The sequence below is a fragment of the Pyrus communis genome, chromosome 10 (assembly GCF_041283825.1).
Source record: "Pyrus communis isolate YQ-2024b chromosome 10, ASM4128382v1, whole genome shotgun sequence".
NCBI lineage: Eukaryota > Viridiplantae > Streptophyta > Magnoliopsida > Rosales > Rosaceae > Pyrus > Pyrus communis.
In genome coordinates this window covers 28,011,331-28,035,766 of record NC_142574.1, presented here as the reverse complement: position 1 = coordinate 28,035,766, position 24,436 = coordinate 28,011,331, and the positions used below count along the sequence as shown (strand labels likewise).

Genomic DNA, 24,436 nt, shown 5'->3' with positions numbered 1-24,436 from the left:
ATTAAAAAATAAATAAAAACCAAAAGTTAAACCAAATGGGTTAATCTGGACCTTCTATTCTCATCGAACAATGACAAATCCATCACAGAGAGAGCATTCGACTTTTGTGCTCGTCCGCCTCACGATCGCAAACCCAACACAGACAAACCCAGCAAGGAGCAAACTGAGCTCATCGCAAAAAAAAAAACTAGAAAATCAAGCTAAAGAAGAAGAAGATGATGACGATGGGTCACTGAATAAAGAGACCGGCGAGATAGGTCGGCCAAGAGGGCCGGAGCCCACATGCTGTGATTGGGAGCGAAACGGTTTGAGCTATTATTTTTTCGTTTCTTTTTTTCCAGGTCTGATCAATCATGATAGCAATGGTATGCAGTTCTTTGATATTCAATCGATTTCAATATCAGTTGTTTTATAGTGAAATTGTGAAACTTTAAAATGAAACTTTAGGAAATGTCATACATGGTTTAGACAAAATATAAAAGTTTATCTGATATTCAACCGATATGTTGGAAATATCGACGAAATCTGTCGACTTTAGCCAAAATTTAAGAGTTTCTCCGATATATAATGAAGTTTACACTTCACCCCCTTCATATCTCTTTGATTTTTTGAATATTTCCGTGGTATCGAAGAAACTTTGAACACTGCCTATTATTTATCACTTTACAAATTATGCCCTTTGGCCCTTTTAAATTTTTTAATATTCATGTGGTCCATATTGACACGTGGCGTCCTGTCATTATCTATGTGGGTGCTACATCATCAGTTAAAGGAGGTTCTGACGGAAAACTTAACGGATGTATGAAAGTGTTCCAGAATTATGACTTTAGGTACTAGATTGGGACGAAAAAAACTTGATGTATGAAATGTTGAAAACTAAAAAATTTAAAGGTAGTAAACTAAGATTAACCCTAAAAAGTAATTACTCCACATAATACAGTGCAGTTTTTTTTTGTTTATGATACCTACCGTCCTTTTTTTTTTGGACCAAACGATAGTATCTACAATGAAGGGAAGAAGTGGGCTAACAATAATATGGTTCAAATTCGCCTTTAGCGAAAATCAAACTTAAGACCTCTCACTTAGTTACAAGTGAAAATGAATAACACTGGACCATAATACTAAGTGGCACCAACCATCCATTATTTAAGTAAAAATGTGTTGATGTCATTGCAGTCAGCAAATTATGTCTATATAAACGTCATCAATGACACGACAATGTTTTACACTTGAAGTTTTTAATATTTCTATTTTTGTCCTTCCAACTAAAACACTCAAATTCCTTGTCCCAAAAAACAAAAGTACCATCCACATCACTTCTGCTTTTTATAAAGCAAATTGACTTCGATTATTGAATAATCCACATTACTTCTGTTTTTATTGTAACAAAAGGATTTTCTTTTTATGTGGAAAAAGGCCGTATCAATAATTGTGATTTTACGTATGGACAATTCCTCAATGTCTTGCTCATTCGCACAGTCTTATATCATTATAAAACAAAAATGATGGGTAATAATATAATTTCACAAAATCAAATTTGTTAGTTTTTATTGAAGCTTCACCTACAGGTTATTTAGCATATACATATAAATAAAAAACTATCTTCCCACTCTCACTCTCAGTATGTAGGAACCAGACCCCCTTCGGACCCAAGGGAACTGACTCTGCTCATAAAATGATCCGGGCCATTGAAATTTGATCCAGCGGCTACAAATAGGGGACTTTTTAAAAGTTATAATAATTGTAGTCATTGGATCAAATTTCAATGCCTCGGATCATTTGATCATTAGGCTCAGTTCCTTTGGGTACCGTTTGATACTGGGACGGGATGGAATGGAACGGAGTAGGATGAGGCGTTCCGTCCCACGTTTTGTGCGCCTAAAATAGGAGGAATGCGCTGTTCTATGGGACGAGTTTTGGGTGAATTTTCGTTCTACCTCACCCCTTGGAACGACTTGTTCCACATCCGTGGAACACAAAATTATAACATTTTAAGACAAAAATGCCCATCTTCCATTGTCTCTTTCCTCATATCTCAGCCTCTCTGTCTCCTTCTTCTTCCTCCTCGCTTCCATCCGAGCCTTAGTTTTCCACGACATTTCTCAATATTCAGAAAATGGGGAAGCCATCCAAAAACAAGAAATATGATAATCTGTGAGATGGTTGAGGAAGCCAGCTGGAGAGCTTTGTCTTGGTGGTGCTGGCGTCCCTATAGGCACCGTTGGATAAGCTGACTTTGAAAGTTGACTCAGAGCTAGTGAGGGAGAAAGAGTCGTCGTGACCGTCTCCGGAGAAGTAGTGGCCGATCAGAGGCTGCAATCGGAGGGATAAGAAGTCGAAGTCGGTGACGGTTCCAATAACAAAATCGATGGCTGAGTTTAGGAGGGAGCCCGAGGCGGAGCCATAGCGGGCCAGACCGGTTGTGCTTAGTCTCAAGCCCATGGGCTTTTGGGGTGAGGAGGATGAGCTTAAGGGATACATTTATGTATGTTGTAGCAGCAGTTCAGCTTTTGGAAACCCCGCATTCTCTGTACCTCCGGCTATGGCTCACCAGTCATTCAATCTTTTGGTTTCGTTCCATCCAATGCGTACTAAACGCATAACAGAACAATCGTCATGTTCTGTCCTGCGCGTACCAAACATACACGGAACCTCCGTTTCATCCCATCCCGTTTCGTTCCGTCCCGTCCCGTCTACATACCAAACGGTACCTTGGGTTCATCCGGTTCCCAATATGTAGGCATATGCTAGTTTTTATTAGGGTAATACTGGGGAGATTGTCTATTTAAATAATATTATGTAATGATTAAATTATTATTTAAAGATTGCTTAACATACTTATTCTTATTAATGACACGTCACATAATTTACAAATGTGATTTAAAAAATGGCTAATGCTATGAAGACTAAAATTGTAGACAAAACTTTGAAAAATAAAAGATATGGAAGTTGATGATCTGTTTATTACTTAAGCGTTGATAAACGTGTTTATTCCTATTAGTGACACTATTTAGTTTACAAATTTTGTCTCCAAATTTAGTCTCCCTAGCATTACCATTAAAATATTGCTCTATTTAGCATTACTCTTTTCATTTCCACACAACTTCACAACTACCAAAATCTATCAACCTTCCTTCCCTTAATTCTCCCCCTCATCCTCCAATGGTTACTTTCACCTTAGTTTTAATTCATTTTTTCAAGGGTAAATTACGCTTTAACACTCAAGTTTGAGCTCTATTGCAACCTTATACAACATCTTCAAAAAATTTCACTTTCATACTTTACATACTATTTTATTTCAATATAACACATTCGTTACATTTTTCATCCATTGGTTTGTTAAGAGTTGACGTGGCTGCCACATTTGTACCACGTGGCTGCCAAATTTGTGCCAGGTGACAAAAAAATAATTTTTTATGCATTAAAAATATTATAATATTAACCCTATTTATTAAAAAAAAAAAAAAAAAAAAGAAACCCATCTTTCACTCCACCTTCTCCGCTCTCATCACAATCAACCCCATCATTAGAACCTTCCACATCTCCCCCGCCATCTCTTCCACTGGACTTGGACTTGGACCTCCTGACTTCCCCACGCAGGTTCCATGTGAAGGTATCAGAAATGATTTGTTCTAATTTGTTTCGCAAATCCCACCGCCATCTCCTCCACTGGACTTGGACCTTCGGACTCCACCCTCCCTTGCCATCTCCTCCATTGGACTTAGACATCTCGACTTCCCTATGCGAGCCCAGATAATTGGGTTAATGAGGATGAACTGCGAGCTAGCGATGGGCGTGATTCGTTGGGCAGGGTAGGGGCTCAAATGAATCTCGGGGCAGAGGTTTGAATCTTGGGTTCGAACCAACTTGAATAGATTGGCTACACGTGTAGCACCAGGAAGACGATGCGGCCATGGAAGCCATATGAAGGTATCAAAAACCCTAGAAATTGCAGAGAACGTGGAAGATGGATAGGGAAGATGGGTGTGGATATTAGATGGGGAAGGTGGAGGGGGAAGATGGTTTGGATGGAGAAGGGAGAAAAGGGTGATGGGTGTGTAGGAGGGGGAAGGGGAGGGGGATGAGCACCATAGGAGGGAGGTGTAGATGGAGGAAGAGAAGACAGGAGTTGCAGAGAGGTGAGGGGGAAGGAATGGGATCTGGTTGTAGGTTTTTTTTAAATTTTTTTAATAGTGTAAATTATTATAATATTTTAAATGCATAAAAAATTATTTTTTGGTCACGTGACACAAATTTGGCAACCACGTCAGCACAAATGTGGTAGCCACTTCAGCTCTTAATGGATCAATAGATGAAAAATGTAACGGATATATTATATTGAAATAAAATAGTACGTGAGGTATGAAAGTGAAATTTTTTAAAAACATTGTATAAGGTTGTAATAGATTTCAAATATGAAATGGTAAACTGTAATTTATCATTTTTTCAAAGACGATTTATTAAATAATTTATAATATAAACCGTTCTAATAAAAAGTACAAAATTTTATAATTCAAACATAAATAATTGTGTAATAAGTACCACTAATTGAGTAAAAGTTCCTACAACGAGTAGACAATCTTTATTTTTTATTTTTTTATTTTTTTGTCAAATGACTGAATGAGTAGACAATCATTGTTCCCAATGCAATTTCCCTCTAACGTCTCTCTCCAACCCTCCACTTTTCGGGAAAATTTTAATTGTGACGAGAACATGTGGTATAATACGTGTTTTTATATAAGTAGTGAAAAATTATATTTTTTAAGTTATTAAATTTTTAGCACACATATTTTATCATTAGTATAGTAACACGTGATATTTTACCATTAGTATAATGACACGTGATATACCTGTTTGCTTGGTTGAAAGAGGCTCTCTCTTCTACTGAGCAGGAAGTTATTTCCATGTCAGGGGTCGACACTGCTGTGTACTTTGTGTTCTTGGGCACTGGTTTGTTTGTCCCTCTGTCCTTTTAACTTTTTGATCGTTTTCAAATCTACTTTTTGTCTCCTTTACCATGAAACTGTTTCTGGGTTTTGTTCTGTTTGCTCAAAAGTTTTAAATTATTGCTGCTTTGTGGTTGTTTTTGTTGGATGGACTAATTTAGAAGTTGACTCTCAGATTTCTAACTATTTTACTGCTGCAAATTTGGATAGTTGAAGTTTATTTGATGAAATTGGTAAGTTAATTTCTTTCTGGCTTTGAGAAGTGAAATTCTGGAACTCTGAGAATGCTTTCAGCTTTTCGAATAATTTTTGTATTAATGAGGAGTGTGTACCAGTTTTGCTTACACTCTAATTTAGAATTTTGGCCAATTAATAACAGTAAGTTGTATAACAATTTTGGCCAATTAATGACAGTTTCAATGTCTGGAAGAATATGAAACCTTGGTTACATACTGAATCTTTCGAGTTTTAATGGGCTTTTTTTCTGTTGAGAGAGAGAGAGAGAGAGAGAGAGAGAGAGTTGCTCTTGAAAGAATGAAAAGATCTTACTTCCTGTGATTGTATTGCTTCCATGTTTTGGATTAACAGTATGCAATGGTTGGCCTAATTTATAAAGCCAGAAATCTCAAGTTTCTAACTTTCCTATTTGATGTGGCAGTGTTGGGTATATTGGTTTTATCTAGCATTGTTCTGCTACCAATCCTTCTGCCGGTTGCTGCCACCGAAGTAAGCAATGGCACTTTTAGTGACCTTGACAAGTTATCCATTGGACATCTCAAGGTAAGATATAAAACATTTTCATGAAATGTCAAGGTCTTTTTAGCTGTGGTTTTTAGAATAATTCTCTCAATTGAATTGTCTTCTGAGTGCTGATTGCATTTACGTATGTCCTTCTCTATGTGCAGGAGAAGAGTCCTAGGTTGTGGGCATTTCTATTTGGTGTTTACTGGGTTTCTTTCGTCACATATGCCTAGCTGTGGAAGGCATATAAACATGCCTCCGACCTGAGAGCCAGTGCTTTAATGTCTCCTCAGGCGAAGCCTGAACAATTGCCATTCTTGTCAGAGACATACCTAACTTCCCCGAAGTCAAATTACAAAAGGAACAGGTCGATTCTTATTTCAAGACCATCTACCCTGATACATTTTACAGATCATTGGTTGTCACAGACAACAAAGAGGTATGCTTGTTTTTCCTCCGTTTTCTCTTCATTTTATGCCTTTGTTAACTGTTACATATATCTGGAATCGTCGCTTAGGTAATACGACTGTTTGATGGTGTGTTCCTCGTTTGAGTAGTATTTCTCTTCCATTCATATTAACGCTATTCTTATAGGTGAACAAAATTTGGGAAGAGTTAGAAGGGTATAAGAAGAAACTTGCGCGCGCTGAAGCAGTTTATGCACTATCGAAGGAAACTGGCAACTCAGAAGGAACAAGACCCACTAACAAAACTGGGTTCCTTGGTCTTTGTGGGGCAAAAATAGATAGTAATGAGTGCTACACTGAGAAGATTAATGAATTAACGCTGAAATTGGAAGCCGAACAGAAAGCCACTCTCAGAGACAAGCAGCAAAATGCCGCTTTAGTTTTTTTCACCAATACTCCTGAACCTCGTCAACTACTTTGGCGTAATCTCAGTATCAAGTTTTTTCAGAGACGGGTGCGGCAGTATGTTGTGTATATCATTGTGGCTCTGACCGTAGTTTTTTTTTTTTTTTTTTATGGTTCCGATTGCTTTTGTCTCTGCATTCACAACTCTGGACAATCTGAAGAAACTTCTTCCGTTTCTAAAGCCAATTTTGAAGCAAGAGGCGATTAGGACAGTGCTAGAGGCTTATCTACCTCAAATTGTACTTATACTCTTTCTAGCTTTCTTGCCAAAGATCCTTCTGTTTTTGTCTAAGGCTGAGGGAATCCCTTCCCAGAGCCATGCAGTAAGGGCTTCTTCCGGGAAATACTTCTACTTCATTATCTTCAACATTTTTCTTGGAGTTACGGTAGGTGGAACCTTATTCTATTCAGTACATTCAAGAGCATCAAGAAGGATCCTAACTCTCTTGTTGACTTACTCGCAACTAGCCGCCCCGACAATGCAACTTACTTCCTCACCTTTGTGGCCCTGAAGTAAGTAACAATTTACGTCTTCTAGCTCTCGTTTTCCATATCAGTAACCGAAACAAGATTGCAAAATACTTTACTGTTGATGACAGGTTTTTCATTTGATATGGTCTTGAACTGTCCCGACTATTTCCTCTGATCATTTTCCATATAAAGAGGAAGTATCTCTGCAAGTCCGAAGCTGAGGTGAAAGCAGCTTGCATCCTAGGGATCTTGGATATGGGACTAGAGTACCTGGTGATACGCTCATCATTACAATTGTCCTCTGCTACTCTGTTATTGCTCCGCTGATTCTTCCATTTGGTGTGCTCTACTTTGGCCTTGGATGGCTTGTCCTTCGAAATCAGGTATTCTCAGCCTTTTTGGAGCTTGCAAGTTTTACTTTTACCAAAGGGATACACAACTTTGCCTACTTTTTTGTTCTAAACAAGCATATGCCATCGAAAACTAAAGCTTTTGTTGTTTCATCGAGCACGCACTGAAAGTTAATATTCCATCGTATGAAAGCTATGGAAGGATGTGGCTGCACATCCAAATTCGACTCATTGCATCTCTGATACTGTACCAAGTTACCATGTTTGGTTACTTTGGGGTGAAGAAATTCTACTATGCACCATTCTTAATTCCACTTCCTATCATGTCCTTTGTCTTTAGTTCCGTCTGCAGCAAGAAATTCTACCGGTTTTTCCAACACACTGCGCTTGAAGTTGCTGCACACGAGCTCAAGGAAATTCCTTACATGGAACAAGTTTACAGAGCTTTCATCCCACCGAGCCTGAGCTCCGGGAAGATAGACGACGAGGCTCCGTGAAGGTAGACGATGATTAATTCAAAGACGCTCAATCTCACGTTTCGAGAACAGCATCGGTGGCCTAATGTATGATAGTGTTGTAGTGTAGTTACTAGCTAGGAGTGATTTAGTTTGAGTTTAGTGTAACTAGTTTGCATTTGGAGTGTCGTTTGTTTATATAACATGTGATTAGTAAGCACGAGCTTGATTGGGTTGGTTGGTTGTAGCATTTTGGATATATTATTCCTTGCAAAGTGTGTTTGGTGATATTTTTTTTCTTTTAAATTATGACTTAACCGAAAATAGAGCGCAGTGACGTTTGAGGATTCAAATAACCAACCTCACTTAGTAGAAGGAATAGACTGAAGATGGTGATTGCAATTCTAGGTTACGTTGTTGTTGGAAAAGGATAACAAAGTGTTTTCATACATTTTTCCAACAAACTTGGAGATCTTATGTTGGTTAAAATTTAATTGAGATAAAAAAAACAGAATGTTTTGTTGAAAAATATGCAATTTCAAGTAATTAAACCTTATTAGTACCGTATGAGGTAGTAGTGTACTTTTGGTCTCAAATCAAACAATACCCCAAAACAGAACTAGTGGTCCCAATAAATTTATATGTGGGAGTTTGAACTCGGACTAAGGACTCCAATTCTTTGTTCTTGCTTTTTACTAGACCAACCCCATAGGGGTTGTTTTGATATAAAACCTTGATTCTTTTGACTGATGCTTCGTTTGAAGGGTTATTGTAAAAAAAATTTCATATTTTACCAGTTAACTTGTTTTTTAGTAAAACGATAGCATTATTGAGTTAAAGTTAGTTGTTAGGAGGAAGGAAAATTCGTAGAAATCGAAACTGCACCAGAGCGTATAGACAAAAAAAATTTCTATCAGTAAATCGAATATAAAGTCAATTGGCAAAACCCTAAAAAATAAATAAACCCAAAGAAGAAAATATAATTTCAAAATAAAAGTAAAAGCAAGGAAGACTCACAAAATCCCTGTACTTTCTCAGTTCATAGTTTTTAGTTGGTGTCTTAGAGCATCTTAAAAGAAGACGTCAAATTCAAAATAAATTTGATGGCTGACTTAACAAGTTAACCTATTGTCAATATTTTCCTTCCACCTGGTATATCAAAATTTATTGCTTCATTTATGTTTTTTTTTAAACAAAAATAATAAAAGTTGGGTTGTTGTTGGCTTAAAAATAATAAAATAACACTTAAATATGGTAGCATATAAGAGCATCTTCAAAGGAGATGTCAAAATTGCCACGTAGACATACAATAATAAAAAATGGCGGCAAACTCTCTCCAACCGATCCTTCAATTTCTTACGTAGCGTTGAGTCATTTGAAGCCAAAACTTTTTGCTGTCAAATTTGACAGTAGATGTCAAATTCATTAAATGATTTTTAATAGATTAATATAATATATAATAAATCTTGTTATGTTTTTGAAATATTTGATTGGTTGCCTTAATCATTGGACTCCACAAAAGGATAAAAATTTTATTAAATGACATTATTATTTAACATATCAGGTAGAGTAAAATATTGTACAAAGTGTCAAATTGCCACATAAGCTATCAACTATCATTTTGATGTTTAAAATTTGAAAGGAGATGCTCTAAGGGAAGGCAAGTGGAATGCCTTTGGACATAGCAAAAATTAAATATGAAGACAGCTTCAAATTTGACATATCTTTGTCCATGTAAACTTAGCTTTCTTTTTCATGGCATCTTTGATGGAGTAAGTGATACGTCATTTATTACCGTTATAAATCTATGTGGTATTTTTAACATCCTTATTTTCCATGTCATATTTGACGGAGTAAGTAAGATGTTATTTGTTACCGTTATAAGTTTATATGGTATTTTCGACATCTTTGGAGTAGGTGGTCTTAGGACCAAAAACCTCAAAACGCCACCACAAATCCCTCCTATGAAAGATTTCAAATCGACTCCCGTTGTCTGAACCTCCAAAAACTCACCTAAAACCCTCTGCCAACAAATCAATGCCGCCTCCAGCTTCACCGTCGATGCCGCCGGAGATGGTGGTCCACAACCGCTTCTTAGGGTTCCTCATATGGCAGTCCATCCCCTCCATCGTCATCTTCTTCTTCTTCAAAACCCTCTCATCAGCCGTCCCCTTTGCTTCTCCCTCGGCCGCCAAACCCCCACTCACATTCCCGTTCTCCCCATCGATATTCGCCCTTTTTACGTTTTTGACCTTCCACTTGTCCCAGGTCCTCTTCTCGTTCTCGCTCTCCCTCATCTCCTCGCTCCACCCCCACCGCCCTGCTTCTCTTCTCCAGCTTGTTCTTGGGCTCGTTCGATTCCTTTCCATTCCGGGCGGCCCTGAATCGTCAGAGACCCCGGATTCCCGGGCCCGGGCTAAGCTTTCGGTGGGTTTCCTGATGTTTTTGGGCGCCGCGGCGGTGTCAGGGTTTGTTGCGGTGGCTTCGGTGTGTGGGGGGTTTGGCGATGGGGTTTCGGCGATTGGGAGAGTGGGGTTTAGGGGTTTAGTCATGGGGTTGCTTTATGGGCTGTATTATGTGTATAACCGCAGGTCGGTCTTGGAGTTTCCCATTATTCAGGTCAGTTTTTGGCTACTTTTATACGAAGTTTGAATCTTTCTCTGTGTAATGTGATGTTACATGAGGTGTGTTAAGAGAAATGCATAGCTGAGTACAAAAATATGACAAAAATATGCAGTTTATGTGATATGATTTTTCAGTCTAGGAGATCAGATCGTTAATTTTTTTATCTTAGTTGTTATTTTGAATTACGATCCTGGCCTAATTCTCTCTACTTCTTTTTTGCTGGCTTGCAATACATTGCGCGTGGAAACATGTTCAATTTACTGGTGGAGATTTGAGATTGCTGTTTGCACTCATTTACCAAGTTTTCTGTCATAAGAAATTCTTAGCCGTGCTTTGATTTTCTCATGTTGTGTTTTGCTTTCTACTCACACAAGTCATGACTCTTACACTATTTGTTTATGTCAACAGCGTCCTCCTTTTTTCAGCTTCAAAATGGGGCTTCCTTCGGCTATCACACAATCCTTGAAGCTTTCCTTTGTGGCGTACCTTTTTTCAGCTGGTCTGCTGGTGTTTCTGCCACACCACAATCAGAACCAGGCTACAACTGGAAAGTTTATTGCTGAGCAGATCAGACTCTACACTGGGAGTTTCTTAGTGTTACTATGCTGGGAACTAAGTCACCATTTACATCGGGTTGGTTCTTCAAAAATATCAACATGTTTGTTAATTTTCATTAATACTACTGCAGGTACTTGAAAGAAGCATTGAATTAGCTAGTGTTTTTATGACTTGTGTTTATGATTATTTGAATATAGAAGTTTGTGGAACATTCTTGCTTGTTTTATTAACCCCTTCAAATGCTTGCTCTTCATTGGATCCTCTCCCCCTACAGTTATAAGAATGAATGTAACTTAAAAGTAACAGAAGTCGTGAGTGGAATAAATAGAGCTTCATGCAGCATTGACCTGTTCAATTGATGAATATATCTTGCAATTTTGTGCTACTTTAATTTGGCCCATCTTATATGATTGCATTAGGAACCTTGTGGGTCTGGTGTTAGCATTGAACATTCAGACATCACTCCATGGACATGCATATCAGTGTTTATTCTCAGTAGCTTTTGATGGGATTTTAATACGAATTAGATAACTTCTCTTTTTACGGATGTGAACTTTACTACTTAATGACACTAGAAAACCTACGTCTTGGTCATATACCATGCTATATGGCATACTCTTTATAAATCACACGACTTGATCTCTTGTTAAAGAATCTGAAACTTGGTGCTATTTGTTTGCCCCTTTCCTTTTATAGTTAACCACGTCTGTCTTCTGATTTGACTCTATATGTGTTTGAAATTGTGTTGTAATGTAGGTGCTTCATACAAAGAGATTCGTATTTGCACCACCTAAAGGATCAGCAGCAGCAGAAACAAATCCAAGTGAAATTCTCCTTGTAGCTCTGGAGGAGAGCAGTCCTAGTTCTCTTCTTCAGTATCTTGCCTATCTTGATCTCTGTATGGTTTGCGAGAATAATGTGGATGCTTGGAGAAGAGCTGCATTTTTTGAGGAAACTGGTGAAACTTACAGAAGAGTTATATCTGTATGCTTGCGGCCTCTGGAGCAGCTTGCGTCAAAGCTGGGTGAAGGCTTGGAAAGTTCTGTTGAAAACGGCTCCCGAATATCCAGTCAGTTACTGTCCCCAACTGACCAGCGACTAGACTCAAAATACTCTGAACCTTTGAATAACTTCCAGGTAAACATTTCGATTCTTGATTATACTTGTGGATATAACCTACATGTGTGTATGTCTTCCTACTTCGTTTAGTCGAACTGTGAACTAGCATCATCTATGGAGAGTAATAAATAATAACTTACTCATCTTTTGTGGCAAAACGTTACATGAGTAAATGCTGAGCTTCACGAACTACTTGTTGATATGATGGATGAAGGGCTGAATTTTGGAGGATTGAATAACATTAATATGCCATTTTCTCCACCTGAAATTCTAGCAATGCATTTTAGTATTGTTCTGTTGGAAATTCAAATCAAAACAGGTTGCTATTGTTGAAAATCAATGTCAAAGTTAGGCATGGAAAGTTAGGCAATGTTAGGTATGGTTGAATAAAAATTATTAGGTGCAATTAATGTGTTTTGTGTGGTAATAAATAATCTTAGTTTAATCATTTGGTTTGCTATAAATACCCAAGCTCTCAAGCATTGTAGATCATCCCATCCAAATCCCACTTCCAATTGTGAAGAAGCTTGTAAGCTTTCTTATTCCAATAGTTTGTAAACCTTTTTCATATATCAAAGTCCAAGTGTTTTGCCAAAGCTTGTTGCTTCCCTCCTTTCTCTATTTCTTTCTTTGTCCAATTTTATTTGAGAGTGCAAAGTGCAAGAGGTGTGATAGAGTTTGTAAACTTATCACCCACATATTTTGGTATTGAGTTAGTAAACTGTCAAATACCAACAATTGGTATCAGAGCTAGAATACCATTCTGGCAGGTGCAGCAGTTATGGCGTCCAACTTAGTGCAACTCCAAGTTCCCACATTGAAGAAAGAAAATTATGAAAGATGGTGCATCCAATTCAAAGCATTGTTTGGATCACAGGAGTTATGGGAAGTTGTCAGTAGTGGGTATGTTGTACCCACTGCCGAGCAAGAAGCCGTATATACTGCGGATCAAAGGAACACTCTCAAGGACTTACGAAAGAAGGACCAAAAGGCGCTGTATCTTCTATACCAGGGTTTGGAAGATTCAACGTTCGAGAAGGTTGCAGAAGCAACAACGAGCAAGCAAGTATGGGATACGCTCAGTACAATCTACAAAGGAGTAGATCGAGTCAAGAAAGTGAGGTTACAATCACTTCGAGCAGATTTTGAAACTGCTCATATGAATGAAGGGGAGAGCATCTCCGACTATCACTCAAGGCTCATTGTGATAGTAAATCAGATGAGGAGAAATGGCGAGAGACTCGATGAAGTACGAGTTGTGGAGAAGATACTCCGGTCACTCACATCTAAGTTTGAGCATGTGGTGACTGCCATTGAGGAATCCAAGGATTTGGAGGTGATGAGCGCAGAAGAGCTACTAGGATCCCTCCTAGTTCACGAGCAACGCATTCAGAAGAATGCAAGCCCCACAACGCTAGAGCAAGCTTTGGAGTCAAAGTTGAATATTGACAAACCAAATAAAGGTCGTGGGCAGTGGAACTCACGTCGTGGGAGCTCATCCAACCGTAGCCGAGGACGAGCCCGAGGAAGAGGTCGAGGCTATGCACAAAATCAAGGTCAGTCTCAGGAGTGGAGATCTACTCGAGGAAAGGCGCATATCCAGTGTCACAACTGTAAGCAATATGGACATTATGCCAATGAATGTTCACATAAAAATGGTGAGCATGTCAACATGGCAGAATCAAGTGGAAATACTGATGAAGAACTTACAGTCTTACTAGCACACCATGATTCCAGTAGCCAACAAGATGTTTGGGATTTGGACTCTGGTGCAAGCAATCACATGTGTGGAAAGAAGGAGTTTTTTGCCGAACTCAAAGAAGGGGCCTATGGATCTGTAAGTCTTGGTGACTCCTCAAAGTTGCCAGTTGAAGGCAAAGGGAAGATCAAGATCATCCAGAAGGATGGAAGAGAAGAATACATCTCCGATACCTACTACATACCAGGTATGAAGAGCAACATTCTGAGCATTGGTCAACTGCTCCAGAAAGGGTACATTATACATATGGAGAACATGTTTCTCACTCTCAGGAATGCAAGGAGAAAGCTTATTGCACGTGTTCGAATGTCAAAAAACCGGATGTTTCCGTTGAATTTGAACACAAAGATTGGAAGCTGCAACATCGGTGTAATGGAAGATGAGTCATGGAAATGGTATCTTCGATTTGGCCATCTTAATTTCAATGGCCTAAAGTTGCTGTCAAGTGGAGGAATGGTTCGTGGTCTACCCCAGATTGAAGCCACACGCCAAGTATGTGAAGGTTGTGTGCTTGGCAAGCAAGCACGACTATCGTTCCCTGTTGGTGATACATGGAGAGCAAAGGCACCACTGCAGTTGGTGCACACAGATATATGTGGTCCATAAGTTTACAAACTCTATCACACCTCTTACACTTTGCATTCTCAAATAAAATTGGACAAAGAAAGAAATAGAGAAAGGAGGGAAGCAACAAACTTTGGCAAAACACTTGGACTTTGATATATGAAAAAGGTTTACAAACTATTGGAATAAGAAAGCTTACAAGCTTCTTCACAATTGGAAGTGGGATTTGGATGGGATGATCTACAATGCTTGAGAGCTTGGGTATTTATAGCAAACCAAATGATTAAACTAAGATTATTTATTACCACACAAAACACATTAATTGCACCTAATAATTATTATTCAACCATACCTAACATTGCCTAACTTTCCATGCCTAACTTTGACATTGATTTTCAACAATAGCAACCTGTTTTGATTTGAATTTCCAACACACCTCCTCAAATCAAAACGCCTTCATTCCTAGCATTTCACGCAGTAGCCGGAATGTTTCAATTGGCAATGGCTTTGTGAAGATGTCTGCCACTTGTTCCTTGGTGTGACAGTAGACAAGTTCAATTGTCTTTTGCTTCACATGGTCCCTTAGAAAATGGAACCTGGTATCAATGTGTTTGCTCCTTCCATGTTGAACAGGATTCTTTGCAAGTTTGATTGCAGACACGTTATCTACGTGAATCACAGTCGATTCCACTTGTGGATGACACACTGACTTCAACAGATTTCTTAATCAAATTGCCTCACATACGGTTGAGGCTACAGCAACATACTCGGCTTCACATGATGACAAAGCAACAATTGATTGCTTCTTTGAAGTCCATGAGAAAGCTGTTGATCCTAGAAAAAACACATAGCCAGTTGTGCTTTTCCTTTCATCTTGGTCACCTCCCCAATCACTATCTGAATAACCAAATAATTTTGCATCTTTACCAAAATTATAAAATAGACCATAGTTTAGAGTAGCTCTTATGTACCTCAAAATTCTCTTGGCGGCCAGCCAATGAGACTCCCTTGGTGTTTCCATGTATCGACTCACGAGTCCAACACCATAAACTATATCAGGTCTTGTGATTGTAAGGTACCTTAGGCTTCCAACGAGGCTTTTGTACACTGTTGAGTTTACAAGCTCACCCTCTCCTCCTTTGGACAGCTTCAATCCAGTTGCGACTGGGGTATTGACAGTGTTGCACTTGTCCATATTGAACTTCTTCAATATGTCTCTCATGTACCTTTGTTGAGAGATGTAGATACCATCACTTTCTTGCTTCACTTCTATGCCAAGAAAGTATGACATTAATCCATTGTCAGTCATCTCGAATTCACTGAACATGGATTGCTTGAACTCATGGAACATTGCCTCATTGTTTCCTGTAAACAATAAATCATCTACATAGAGACAAATAATTAAGAACTCCCTTTTTTCACCATTCTTCATGTAAACTGAATGCTCGTATGGACATTTCTGAAATCCATTTTGGTGAAGGTAGTTGTCGATCCTTGAGTTCCAAGCTCGTGGTGCTTGCTTGAGGCCGTACAAAGCCTTCTTCAAACGATACACCTTATCTTCTTCTCCTTGTACTTGGAAACCTTCCGGTTGTTCCACGTACACTTCTTCCTCAAGTACTCCATTAAGGAAGGCTGACTTGACATCTAGTTGATAAATTTTCCATTTATGATGTGCGGCAAGAGAGATTAGCAATCTTACCGTGTCAAGTCTCGCAACTGGAGCATAGACTTCATCATAGTCCACTCCATACTTCTGTTTGTAGCCATTTGCTACAAGCCTTGATTTGTATCGATCCACACTCCCATCTGCAGTGCGTTTGATCTTGTAAACCCACTTGACACCAATAGCCTTCTGATTTGGTGGGAGCTTTGTCAGCTCCCAAGTGTCATTCTTCTCGATGGCATGAATCTCTTCTTCCATGGCTTTCTTTCAACAATCTTCTTCCACAGCTTCATTGAATGAGAAAGGCTCGTGGTCTGCATACAAGCAGAAAAGGTTGGTTTCTTCTTCTTCTTCTTGTCCATAAATCTCTGTGAGACTCCTTAACCTCACTGGAGTTGAGGAGCTGCTTTCCTCACTAGATGTAGGACCACTCCTTGCAATTCTGTGCACTGGAGTTGTTGTGATTGTTTGAGCAGGCTGTTGCTCAATCGGTGGTACAACTTCTGGTTCTTCAAAATCAGTGGAGACGATCTTCTCTTTACTGACTTCTTTGTTGTTCCACGTCCATGTCTCTTCCTCGCTGAAGATGACATCTCTACTAACCACTAGTTTGCCAGTTAGTGGGTTGTAGAGCTTGTATGCCTTGGACTCTTCATTATAGCCCACAAACACACACTTCTCACCTCTATCATCAAGTTTCCTCCTCTTGGCTTCTGGAACTTGAGCATATGCAACACACCCAAAAATTCTTAGGTGTGTAACATTCGGCTTGTATCCACTCCAAGCCTCTTGTGGTGTCATCTTCTTGACACTCTTTGTTGGACATCGATTCAACAAATAAATCGAACAAGCTACAGCTTCTGCCCATAACTCTTTTGGCAAATTCTTCTCCTTAAGCATGGACTTTGTCATGTCAAGGATGGTTCGATTCTTTCTTTCGGCTATCCCATTTTGCTGTGGGGTATAGGCAGCAGTAAGTTGATGCCTAATTCCTTGCTCCTTGCAGTATGCTTGGAAAGCATTGGAGGTGTACTCTCCACCTCTATCTGATCTCACAGCCACAAGCTTGTGGTTACTTTCTGCCTCTGTGAGTGCCTTGAACTCCTTGAAAATTTTTAGGGCAGCTGACTTCTCCTTGAGAAAATAGACCCAAGTCTTTCTACTGAAATCATCAATGAAGGTAATAAAATACCTATTACCTCCATAAGACATGAGATCCAATGGACCACATATATCTGTGTGCACCAACTGCAGTGGTGCCTTTGCTCTCCATGTATCACCAACAGGGAACGATAGTCGTGCTTGCTTGCCAAGCACACAACCTTCACATACTTGGCGTGTGGCTTCAATCTGGGGTAGACCACGAACCATTCCTCCACTTGACAGCAACTTTAGGCCATTGAAATTAAGATGGCCAAATCGAAGATGCCATTTCCATGACTCATCTTCCATTACACCGATGTTGCAGCTTCCAATCTTTGTGTTCAAATTCAACGGAAACATCCGGTTTTTTGACATTCGAACACGTGCAATAAGCTTTCTCCTTGCATTCCTGAGAGTGAGAAGCATGTTCTCCATATGTATAATGTACCCTTTCTGGAGCAGTTGACCAATGCTCAGAATGTTGCTCTTCATACCTGGTATGTAGTAGGTATCGGAGATGTATTCTTCTCTTCCATCCTTCTGGATGATCTTGATCTTCCCTTTGCCTTCAACTGGCAACTTTGAGGAGTCACCAAGACTTACAGATCCATAGGCCCCTTCTTTGAGTTCGGCAAAAAACTCCTTCTTTCCACACATGTGATTGCTTGCACCAGAGTCCAAATCCCAAACATCTTGTTGGCTACTGGAATCATGGTGTGCTAGTAAGACTGTAAGTTCTTCATCAGTATTTCCACTTGATTCTGCCATGTTGACATGCTCACCATTTTTATGTGAACATTCATTGGCATAATGTCCATATTGCTTACAGTTGTGACACTGGATATGCGCCTTTCCTCGAGTAGATCTCCACTCCTGAGACTGACCTTGATTTTGTGCATAGCCTCGACCTCTTCCTCGGGCTCGTCCTCGGCTACGGTTGGATGAGCTCCCACGACGTGAGTTCCACTGCCCACGACCTTTATTTGGTTTGTCAATATTCAACTTTGACTCCAAAGCTTGCTCTAGCGTTGTGGGGCTTGCATTCTTCTGAATGCGTTGCTCGTGAACTAGGAGGGATCCTAGTAGCTCTTCTGCGCTCATCACCTCCAAATCCTTGGATTCCTCAATGGCAGTCACCACATGCTCAAATTTAGATGTGAGTGACCGGAGTATCTTCTCCACAACTCGTACTTCATCGAGTCTCTCGCCATTTCTCCTCATCTGATTTACTATCACAATGAGCCTTGAGTGATAGTCGGAGATGCTCTCCCCTTCATTCATATGAGCAGTTTCAAAATCTGCTCGAAGTGATTGTAACCTCACTTTCTTGACTCGATATACTCCTTTGTAGGTTGTACTGAGTGTATCTCATACTTGCTTGCTCGTTGTTGCTTCTGCAACCTTCTCGAACGTTGAATCTTCCAAACCCTGGTATAGAAGATACAGCGCCTTTTGGTCCTTCTTTCGTAAGTCCTTGAGAGTGTTCCTTTGATCCGCAGTATATACGGCTTCTTGCTCGGCAGTGGGTACAACATACCCACTACTGACAACTTCCCATAACTCCTGTGATCCAAACAATGCTTTGAATTGGATGCACCATCTTTCATAATTTTCTTTCTTCAATGTGGGAACTTGGAGTTGCACTAAGTTGGACGCCATAACTGCTGCACCTGCCAGAATGGTATTCTAGCTCTGATACCAATTGTTGGTATTTGACAGTTTACTAACTCAATACCAACAAAGATTGGAAGCTGCAACATCGGTGTAATGGAAGATGAGTCATGGAAATGGCATCTTCGATTTGGCCATCTTAATTTCAATGGCCTAAAGTTGCTGTCAAGTGGATGAATGGTTCGTGGTCTACCCCAGATTGAAGCCACACGCCAAGTATGTGAAGGTTGTGTGCTTGGCAAGCAAGCACGACTATCGTTCCCTGTTGGTGATACATGGAGAGCAAAGGCACCACTGCAGTTGGTGCACACAGATATATGTGGTCCATTGGATCCCATGTCTTATGGAGGTAATAGGTATTTTATTACCTTCATTGATGATTTCAGTAGAAAGACTTGGGTCTATTTTCTCAAGGAGAAGTCAGCTGCCCTAAAAATTTTCAAGGAGTTCAAGGCACTCACAGAGGCAGAAAGTAACCACAAGTTTGTGGCTGTGAGATCAGATAGAGGTGGAGAGTACACCTCCAATGCTTTCCAAGCATACTGCAAGGAGCAAGGAATTAGGCATCAACTTACTGCTGCCTATACCCCACAGCAAAATAGGATAGCCGAAAGAAAGAATCGAACCATCCTTGACATGACAAGGTCCATGCTTAAGGAGAAGAATTTGCCAAAAGAGTTATGGGCAGAAGCTGTAGCTTGTTCGATTTATTTGTTGAATCGATGTCCAACAAAGAGTGTCAAGAAGATGACACCACAAGAGGCTTGGAGTGGATACAAGCCGAATGTTACACACCTAAGAATTTTTGGGTGTGTTGCATATGCTCAAGTTCCAGAAGCCAAGAGGAGGAAACTTGATGATAGAGGTGAGAAGTGTGTGTTTGTGGGCTATAGTGAAGAGTCCAAGGCATACAAGCTCTACAACCCACTAACTGGCAAACTAGTGGTTAGTAGAGATGTCATCTTCAGCGAGGAAGAGACATGGACGTGGAACAACAAAGAAGTCAGTAAAGAGAAGATCGTCTCCACTGATTTTGAAGAACCAGAAGTTGTACCACCGATTGAGCAACAGCCTGCTCAAACAATCACAACAACTCCAGTGCACAGAATTGCAAGGAGTGGTCCTACATCTAGTGAGGAAAGCAGCTCCTCAACTCTAGTGAGGTTAAGGAGTCTCACAGAGATTTATGGACAAGAAGAAGAAGAAGAAGAAACCAACCTTTTCTGCTTGTATGCAGACCACGAGCCTTTCTCATTCAATGAAGCTGTGGAAGAAGATTGTTGGAAGAAAGCCATGGAAGAAGAGATCCATGCCATCGAGAAGAATGACACTTGGGAGCTGACAAAGCTCCCACCAAATCAGAAGGCTATTGGTGTCAAGTGGGTTTACAAGATCAAACGCACTGCAGATGGGAGTGGATCGATACAAATCAAGGCTTGTAGCAAAGGGCTACAAACAGAAGTATGGAGTGGACTATGATGAAGTCTATGCTCCAGTTGCGAGACTTGACACGGTAAGATTGCTAATCTCTCTTGCCGCACATCATAAATGGAAAATTTATCAACTAGATGTCAAGTCAGCCTTCCCTAATGGAGTACTTGAGGAAGAAGTGTACGTGGAACAACCGGAAGGTTTCCAAGTACAAGGAGAAGAAGATAAGGTGTATCGTTTGAAGAAGGCTTTGTACGGCCTCAAGCAAGCACCAAGAGCTTGGAACTCAAGGATCGACAACTACCTTCACCAAAATGGATTTCAGAAATGTCCATACGAGCATTCAGTTTACATGAAGAATGGTGAAAAAAGGGAGTTCTTAATTATTTGTCTCTATGTAGATGATTTATTGTTTACAGGAAACAATGAGGCAATGTTCCATGAGTTCAAGCAATCCATGTTCAGTGAATTCGAGATGACTGACAATGGATTAATGTCATACTTTCTTGGCATAGAAGTGAAGCAAGAAAGTGATGGTATCTATATCTCTCAACAAAGGTACATGAGAGACATATTGAAGAAGTTCAATATGGACAAGTGCAACACTGTCAATACCCCAGTCGCAACTGGATTGAAGCTGTCCAAAGGAGGAGAGGGTGAGTTTGTAAACTCAACAGTGTACAAAAGCCTCGTTGGAAGCCTAAGGTACCTTACAATCACAAGACCTGATATAATTTATGGTGTTGGACTCGTGAGTCGATACATGGAAACACCAAGGGAGTCTCATTGGCTGGCCGCCAAGAGAATTTTGAGGTACATAAGAGCTACTCTAAACTATGGTCTATTTTATAATTTTGGTAAAGATGCAAAATTATTTGGTTATTCAGATAGTGATTGGGGAGGTGACCAAGATGAAAGGAAAAGCACAACTGGCTATGTGTTTTTTCTAGGATCAACAGCTTTCTCATGGACTTCAAAGAAGCAATCAATTGTTGTTTTGTCATCATGTGAAGCCGAGTATGTTGCTGTAGCCTCAACCGTGTGTGAGGCAATTTGGTTAAGAAATCTGTTGAAGTCAGTGTGTCATCCACAAGTGGAATCGACTGTGATTCACGTAGATAACGTGTCTGCAATCAAACTTGCAAAGAATCCTGTTCAACATGGAAGGAGCAAGCACATTGATACCAGGTTCCATTTTCTAAGGGACCATGTGAAGCAAAAGACAATTGAACTTGTCTACTATCACACCAAGGAACAAGTGGCAGACATCTTCACAAAGCCATTGCCAATTGAAACATTCCGGCTACTGCGTGAAATGCTAGGAATGAAGGCGTTTTGATTTGAGGAGGTGTGTTGGAAATTCAAATCAAAACAGGTTGCTATTGTTGAAAATCAATGTCAAAGTTAGGCAATGTTAGGTATGGTTGAATAAAAATTATTAGGTGCAATTAATGTGTTTTGTGTGGTAATAAATAATCTTAGTTTAATCATTTGGTTTGTTATAAATACCCAAGCTCTCAAGCATTGTAGATCATCCCATCCAAATCCCACTTCCAATTGTGAAGAAGCTTGTAAGCTTTCTTATTCCAATAGTTTGTAAACCTTTTTCATATATCAAAGTCCAAGTGTTTTGCCAAAGCTTGTTGCTTCCCTCCTTTCTCTATTTCTTTCTTTGTCCAATTTTATTTGAGAGTGTAAAGTGCAAGAGGTGTGATAGAGTTTGTAAACTTATCACCCACATATTTTGGTATTGAGTTAGTAAACTGTCAAATACCAACATGTTCTACGGGTTTGGACCAGGGGCAATTGTTCTTAGATTGGGACAGTTTGTTATCTATAGGAGTCAGTACGTCACAAATGATAATCCGTATGCTAATTGGTGGCAACTTGCAGTTATGCATGTGAAGAGAATGTTATTGAATATTTGGAATAACTTTCAATTGTTTTTCTCATCAACTAAAAAAACCTAATATATACTCTTTTAATGCAGTTGTATGCATGGTGTGCGTGGACAGCTGCCTCGCTAACTGCATGCTCACACAAAGAGGACAGATACGGGGTTTCCCAGATCAGTGGTAGTAACGCTGCTGTAATGTCAACGCTGATTTCTTGCCTTCTTGCTGTTGAAACATACATGGGGAAGAAGACCACTTTGCAGTCTGCTAATCAGTTCATGGGATTAACCGGTTTTAAATTGAGAAACTCAAGCATGGCCAATACTAGCATGAGTAAAAAGAGAGCCAGCCCGCTTCATTCAAAAGCATATGCTGTTGCTGATGTACTGAGGAACTCAATCTACCAAATTGTGTCTGCTTTCCATGATCAGATGGCAAGCAGTGCTAAAAAGGGCTTTCTTGAGAAGGATTGGATCGTTAGGGGCAAGCCTCCTTTCGGACCACGCGAACTTCTCGTGCAGAAACTGCTTCTATTCCTCGACTTTAGAGCCAGCTAATTGCTTGTTAATTTGCTGGGATTCAAGCCTCTTCCTTTAATCATTGGACTTACTTGCGGACGCATACGAAGAGCTGGTTTTGTTTCTTAACCCCAAACATGATTGGTGGATGGGATGAGCTGAAGGAGATAGCATCGGATTTAGTACAAAGAAATATCAAATTTGGATCTTATAATTTAAGTTGTATGGTTGATAGGAAGCACTTGCATCAACTAGTATACCGAAATAAAAAATTTCCGGTTTACTTTTTATTATTGCCTATCGAACCTAGGACCAGCTGTATGAAATACGCGCTCGGATTCTCTCCAAATACTAAAACATCTCGTGGTGGTTAAATTATTTCCCTGGTTTTTTTTTTTTTTATCTCAAACATATTTCCCTCGTTTACTTTGTTCTTTTTGCTTATTATACTCTGCTAGTAGGATTAAGCCTGGATCAAATTGGTAATGCCTTACTCAAGCTATTTCTCACATGTCAACGACATGATTTGAGTATTTCTGGCCATGCTTTGCTGGGATGATGATCCGAGCAAATAAGAAGTTGACAATGGAATGACTTCTTGCTTTCTTTTTTTGTTTGTTTGGCTTTTACTTCTATAAACCACTAATGTTAGTGAAAAGTACATAAGAAAATGCTTAAAGAATCAAACTATAGAAGGAAAAAAGAATCTCGCTTATCAGTTGTTGGTGTCGGGTGTAATAAAAATCTTACTTAAGACCTCTCAATTATAAATGAAGACGAATACCAATCTAAAACCTCTCAATTACAAGTGAACGAATACCAACCTAAAACCTCTCAATTACAAGTGAAGACGAATACCACCAGACCATAGTACTAAATGGCATACAATTAGGATCATAATTATGGAACAACTAATGGGAATAGTGTTAGATCTCACATCGTCCAGGGGAAAGGATCCTCTATGCCTTACATGTACATGTCCACATCTATATAGCACGAGATATTTTGGAAGCTCACTGGCTTAAGCGAGTTTGCGCGAGAGCAATCCCAGGATGGGTGACCCACTGGGAAGTTCTTGTGTGAGTTCCTAGAAACAAAACAGTGAGGGCGTGGTCGGGGCTCAAAGTGGACAATATCGTGCTACGATGGAGTCGAGCTCGGAATGTGGTGGAGCCCGGATCGAGATGTGACAAATAGTCTTAGACTCATAATATTTTTTGGGGTTTTTTGAAATGGGTCCAAAGTAATTAAAAATTGGACCTATTTCAAAAGTCAAAAGTCACTAAAAATTGGACCTATTTCAAAAGGTAGTCTATAAAATTGGACCTATTTCAAATTTTCCCATATTTTTTTTATTAGTCAGTCTTAGACTTTGTAAATGCAGAGTCTCTAAACCTTCAAAATTTATCTTATGATACGTATTTAACTTCTCCATTATCATGACCTCATGAGGTTAAATTTATAGTTTCGTCACTATGAACTTAGAAATTTGGAATCCAAAGTCATTTATAATGATAACCATGACCAAAATAACATGAGAATAACAACCAAAGCAGCTATACAAGGTTCGAGGGCGACTATAAACTCTTGTTCGGTGTAGGACTTTATTCCGAGACTCCGATTAATGGATGAGAATTTTGCACATCATATTG

The 24,436-nt window shown here is 39.5% G+C and overlaps 1 protein-coding gene and 1 pseudogene across 2 annotated transcripts; both read left to right on the top strand.

Moving 5' to 3' along the window:
• Window positions 1-5,017: 5,017 nt before the first annotated feature.
• LOC137728496 (hyperosmolality-gated Ca2+ permeable channel 3.1-like) lies at window positions 5,018-8,132 on the top strand (annotated as a pseudogene). Its single transcript, XR_015952042.1, has 4 exons — window positions 5,018-5,726; window positions 5,852-6,126; window positions 6,282-7,072; window positions 7,159-8,132. The product of XR_015952042.1 is annotated as a hyperosmolality-gated Ca2+ permeable channel 3.1-like (transcript).
• Window positions 8,133-9,728: 1,596 nt separating this feature from the next.
• Window positions 9,729-23,162, top strand: LOC137730092 (uncharacterized). Its single transcript, XM_068469156.2, has 4 exons — window positions 9,729-10,454; window positions 10,869-11,093; window positions 11,775-12,155; window positions 22,362-23,162. Exons 1-4 carry the CDS (start codon window positions 9,873-9,875, stop codon window positions 22,821-22,823), a joined length of 1,650 nt encoding a protein of 549 aa, XP_068325257.2. The 5' UTR covers window positions 9,729-9,872; the 3' UTR covers window positions 22,824-23,162.
• Window positions 23,163-24,436: the final 1,274 nt, after the last annotated feature.

Excerpts from the sequence above, each read along its gene's own strand:
- LOC137730092 (XM_068469156.2), top strand. The coding sequence starts at position 9,873 with ATGCCGCCTCCAGCTTCACCGTCGATGCCGCCGGAGATGGTGGTCCAC. Across the intron at positions 10,455-10,868 it reads TGGAGTTTCCCATTATTCAG|CGTCCTCCTTTTTTCAGCTT; the intron begins GTCAGTTTTTGG and ends TTATGTCAACAG. Across the intron at positions 11,094-11,774 it reads TAAGTCACCATTTACATCGG|GTGCTTCATACAAAGAGATT; the intron begins GTTGGTTCTTCA and ends GTTGTAATGTAG.